The sequence below is a fragment of the Wyeomyia smithii genome, chromosome 3 (assembly GCF_029784165.1).
Source record: "Wyeomyia smithii strain HCP4-BCI-WySm-NY-G18 chromosome 3, ASM2978416v1, whole genome shotgun sequence".
NCBI lineage: Eukaryota > Metazoa > Arthropoda > Insecta > Diptera > Culicidae > Wyeomyia > Wyeomyia smithii.
Window position 1 is genome coordinate 102104499 of NC_073696.1, and position 5122 is coordinate 102109620.

At 38.0% G+C, this 5122-nt stretch overlaps 1 protein-coding gene across 1 annotated transcript; it reads left to right on the forward strand.

Annotated features, from left to right (window-relative positions):
- Positions 1–1050: 1050 nt before the first annotated feature.
- LOC129732441 (uncharacterized) lies at positions 1051–2034 on the forward strand. Its single transcript, XM_055693330.1, has 4 exons — positions 1051–1242; positions 1305–1509; positions 1569–1709; positions 1776–2034. Exons 1-4 carry the CDS (start codon positions 1060–1062, stop codon positions 1928–1930), a joined length of 684 nt encoding a protein of 227 aa, XP_055549305.1. The 5' UTR covers positions 1051–1059; the 3' UTR covers positions 1931–2034.
- Positions 2035–5122: the final 3088 nt, after the last annotated feature.

The following is a 5122-nucleotide window of genomic DNA, read 5'->3' on the forward strand; positions in this document are numbered from 1 at the left end:
TGAATTTTACCGTCCACGCTCTCATGAACATGGTTATTTGAACAACTGCATCAACAATGTTTTCCTCCGTAAGATAATCAATTCACCACCCTTCCTCCCTTGTAAGATAGCGTAAGAAAATTGCACACCAAAACACAAAAATGTCCACTTGGACAAAGAGTGGGATTTGAATCTGTAATTGACAGTACAGATGATACGGATATCCGCAACCACGTCCCTAAATGCAGAACATCCGCATAAAATTTGACATCCGTAATAGCATCCGCATCACACCATCCGGATGTTTAGAAAAAATATCGCATCATAAAATTTTGTAGAAAAATTTTCTTTGGTGTATTTGCTGCTCGTTTAAATAACTTTTGCACTGGGGAGGGGCATTGTCATACAAAATAAGGAGAATAAAACACAAGGGATGCTACGGATATCCGCCTCCGCAGTTTTATTCACGACTTCAATGGATTGTATGAATTGTAACCAAAATACCTCTTGAATGTTGTGTATGGAGTGCCAGTCCATCAAGAACAATTATAAATCGATTAGCCTTTTCAGCAGCATTTAAGATCTAAAACGTGGGGGGGGGGGGGGGGGTGTTTAAAATTAATGATTTGGTACAGCTTAGAACTATTTGCTGCTGGACCTTAGCGCCTCAATACAATTTGTCTCTGAAGCAAAATTTTATGTCTATAAAAATAGCTCTTTTGCAAAAAATAATGATAATTTATCGTTGAATTAAACAGCTTTGTAATATAATTACATTTTATCATTCAATCTAGTAAAATTCGGCACACTCAATTTTCAATCGACCAACATTGTGGGTGGTCAGTTTTCAACTGGCTAGGACAGACGTTTGTTCTGTTTGAGTACTTTTGAATCGTTTATGGCCTCTTCGGTGGGAACGATAAGCGTACGTTGGATCAGAAGCACGTAACTTGTGCTGGATGCGATAACTATGCTATCAGCAAATTTAGATCAATGAACGTGCTTTCAATTTTATAAAGTATGCTGTATCATCAGCGGAAGAGACAGTCACAGCCAGTAAACCAGTAAACCTCGAACGAAATGGCAACTATCAACGAGCAGAAACCAAGTTCTGCCGAAACAACGGTCAAGTATGTGGAAGTGCTCTTCAATACAATAAACCACGTTCTGATCGGATACGTTACAATATATTTATCCTACGTTTCTTATATGAACGGTTTCTCGAATCTTTTCACCTGGCACATTTTTCTATGTGCCATAGGGGTAAGTTTTGGTCGTACTTACTTTATCGAATGAGAAACGGTGAAAAACAAACGATTTTACAGTACCACTTTTTCATGGCTGAATCATTCCTCACCTTATACGCATCCAATTCCTGGACATCGATGAATTCGGCTGGCACAAAACGACACTTGCATTGGATTTTACAAGCGATTGGATTTCTAACGATATTCGTTGGTACCGGTCTTGAGATTTACCAAAAAGAACAGAACAAACGATCACATTTCAAATCGGATCACGCAATAACCGGTAGGAAGTGTAGTGAAGAAGGTAGATTTATATAAAATTCGTTTTGCTTGATCTTACAGGCTTAGTTTCAATGGTGTTTATTGTGCTATCGCTGTTGAATGGAATAGCTTCATATTATTCAGTGAAAATTAAACATATTATCAGGCCGATCTATATCAAACTTTGTCACTATCTGACCGGAATAGTTGCGTTTGTCATCGGTAAGAAATCGGCATTCAATACGGAAGTCCTAATGACAAACGTGTATTAACTTTTACACTTAACAGGAATGGTCTCACTTGCTCTGGAGTATTCGGCTAGGAGAATGGCGTCTACCGAGAATAAAAATATGCTCATTTCTTTTACTACAATTGTTATTGCACTCACCTTGATAGGTGCAGTGAAAACGATGTACGGACAGCTTAAAGGATTTTGCCGGTAGCGTGGGATAGAGATGATTGTAGTAGAATAGCTGGAATAGCTCGTCTGGAAAGATAACTCCGCAACAGGTTTTTGCTTTACATTGAAATAAAACTCAAATTTTCTTGTGGCCAAAAAAAGTACCAAAAATTTTCAAAGCGCTTGTGATGTAAAACGTGCAAATAAATGAAATTTTCATTGCACTACCTACAGATTTTGATTGATTTCCAGCATGTGCAGTGCAGTCTAGAACATGGAATAGACATAAGGATTTCTGCTGTATAGTAATTACCCCAAAAATTACCGGGTGAATATTACGATTCAAACTGTGATAATTCATCTCACTCTACCGGAAGGCGGTAATAACACGCCTTTTCTGGGGTTCTGCTGGTCCAATTTTTATTTTAGTTTCTCCATCACAGCAATTGTCTTGCAAGGGGTTAAGAGCATCCATTATCTCCAGGTTTGCATCAGACACGAGTGACAAACTTGCAACACACATGCATGCATGATGAATGAAGATGACAAAAAGTTGATTCGCAGCAAAAGTGCATCCAGGCCAACACGTCTAAACCCGCTTATTTTTCCTCAATTTCTCATACGTTGAACTCTATTTTATTTAAACAGAAATGTATCTTTTTGCTCGCTCATTTGGCAACGTGTAGCGAAAGAGCATTTCGGCAAATGTACAAGGCATTCCTTTCCTCCTTTCGCCACAACACGTGCTTTGCAACCATAACGAAGACAACCGCCGGTAGAAGAAGGAGAAAAGGGGGAAAATTGTGATTCGAAAGAAAAACGTTTTCTCGCAATTTGAAATTTTAATTTTTATTCTGTGCGTTTTAACGTTGCCAGTCTTGTACAGGCAACAGTGTAACCACAAAAAGGACACCGTAATTGAAAAAAGGCTAAATTGTTCAGCTCCGATTTCTTTCCCCTTAGCTTCGGAAGAGCGCTTTTAGTTGAACAAATGAATGCTTTTAATTATGGCGACTCTTCATTTTGGAAAGAAGAAATTTTCCGTCCCCTCGTTCGGGCCGCTGCTGCCGGTGGACCAGTGGAATGAAACCTGTTGCAGCCAATTTCAGAGTCCTTTTATTTCCCAGAGCAATACATCAAACGGTTTGACGTGCTGATGAAATAAATGGCAGGAGATTTCTGCTGAACGTACCAACAAAAACGCAAAAAAAGATAAGACAAAACGAGAGCAATTGTCCAATTGTGTGTGATATTCCCAATGTAGAGGAACGTCTTTTAGTGCTTTTTTAGGAAAATTAAGCAGAAGACCAAACAAGCGCAGCAACAGGGGAGCAGGTTTGAAGACACAATGTTGAATGGTCAGGATTCCTTCTTAAATTACGAGAAATGGAGTGCAATGGACTCCTGCCGTGTCGGTGAATGATCTGTGGGAAAAGTCATCATTAATATTTCGGGCAGCAAAAACCATTTTATCATTGCACATACTTGCTGTCGCGGAGTTTCGGCGAGCCCTGCACATATTTGTGACCCTTCTGGTTCGAATGGTTTTCCGTTAGTTGATTAAACACTAACTCGCGTTGATTTTCCCTAAAATTATATGTCGGATATTACTATCGATCTTCGGAAAGTCAAACTGTTGCGGTTAAATACTTTTCTGTCTTGAGAAAAGTGTTTACCATGTATAAAAATATTCATATGGTTGTTCTAAAAATTATGGAAACAATCAACTTTTTTGCGATGTTTAATGGGCTCTGTGAGTCAAATAACTGAATGCAATGCTTAACTAAACCATGCAAAATATTCAAAATTAACTCTACAAAAATAAACAAATATATGGAAAAATGTGGGAATCGATCAGAATCGCAAAAAGGGCAAAAGATAGGATTCGTAGCTTAAAAAAGTCGTTTCTTCATAAATTACGTTTTGGCAACCTGAAAACTTTTTTTTAGAAAGTCGAAATGTTTCACAAAAATACTATAAATAACATTATCTTTCAATTCAGGGTTGAGCACCTTGACTTATTCAACATCGATTTTTTTGACAGCCTATTATCCATGCACTACTACACTCCTTCTCATTGACCTTCGTAAACAACATTAACATTAGGATAGCAGAATATTAATTTTAGCGAACCAACCTTGCAAATATCAAAAGAATCAGAAGGATTTTCCCCAAAGTTTCGCTTTGAATTCCGACACTGGTTTGAGTTGAATCGTGCTACTAACAACTGTAGCAGTCCAGTCCATCGGAATTAAAACTCCTCTAGTCAAAGAACACGTCGTTTCGTCATTCTGCCCTCCTCATTATCTTAAGCTGATTCTGCCTGTGGGTGAGAGTAAATATAGCAGTTTCTTCCATTGTATGTTCGAAAATTGACGCAGTACCCGTGCAATTTTACTGGTTGTCACCAAGGATGTAAATTATAACTCGCGCTCATTTTTTCGCAAGTTGATAGCTCATTCAATAAGCACAATTCTGAGCAACTCTGTATGACGAACTTGAAGACTTCAAGTAGTACTACAACATTGTCGAAGAGAGTATTGCTCGTACTCAAACACCGTAGCTGTGAGATCACATTTAATAAAATTATCGCCATAGTTATCACGACAACTTGTCACAAGATCATTTGTTGTTTTTTTATCTTTTATCTTTTTCGGCCTCTCAACCTATATCAAACTTTGGTGTTTTCTTTGGTGGGGCGTTTAAAACATATTTGTATTTTGTATCGTTTCTTAGATCGACCAATTTTCCATGCGATCGAGACATTAGAAAGACCGTTCTTCATAAACAGTCTAATAATCCATTGCACCCTTCGTTATCAGGTGAAAACTAGGCTGACCAAATTTTACCGATGGGTTCAAATACAAACAATTAGGTATCTATTGCTTTGAAATTTGGCGCAGTAGAGTGTGATTTTTGGCAATGGCAGATTTTGGAAGATTGTGAAATTATAAAGATCGCACAAAACGTATTTCGTAAAATCGTGGCAGCTTTGAAGCCTATTTCCCATTTAGAAAAATGTTTCGAACCCAAAAGTTTGACACTGCCACGGACGAAGGATGGTAAATATGCTAAAATCTATAAATGTATAATAAGCAAATTTTGTAATATTGAAAAAGTGAAATTATAAATGTGAGAAAATAGGATGAAATGGTAGGGGAGCTTCATAGCCGCAAGGTTGCAGAGCCCGCTTTGATAAGCGAGTGGTCGTGGGTTCGAATCTCAAGTAGAATCA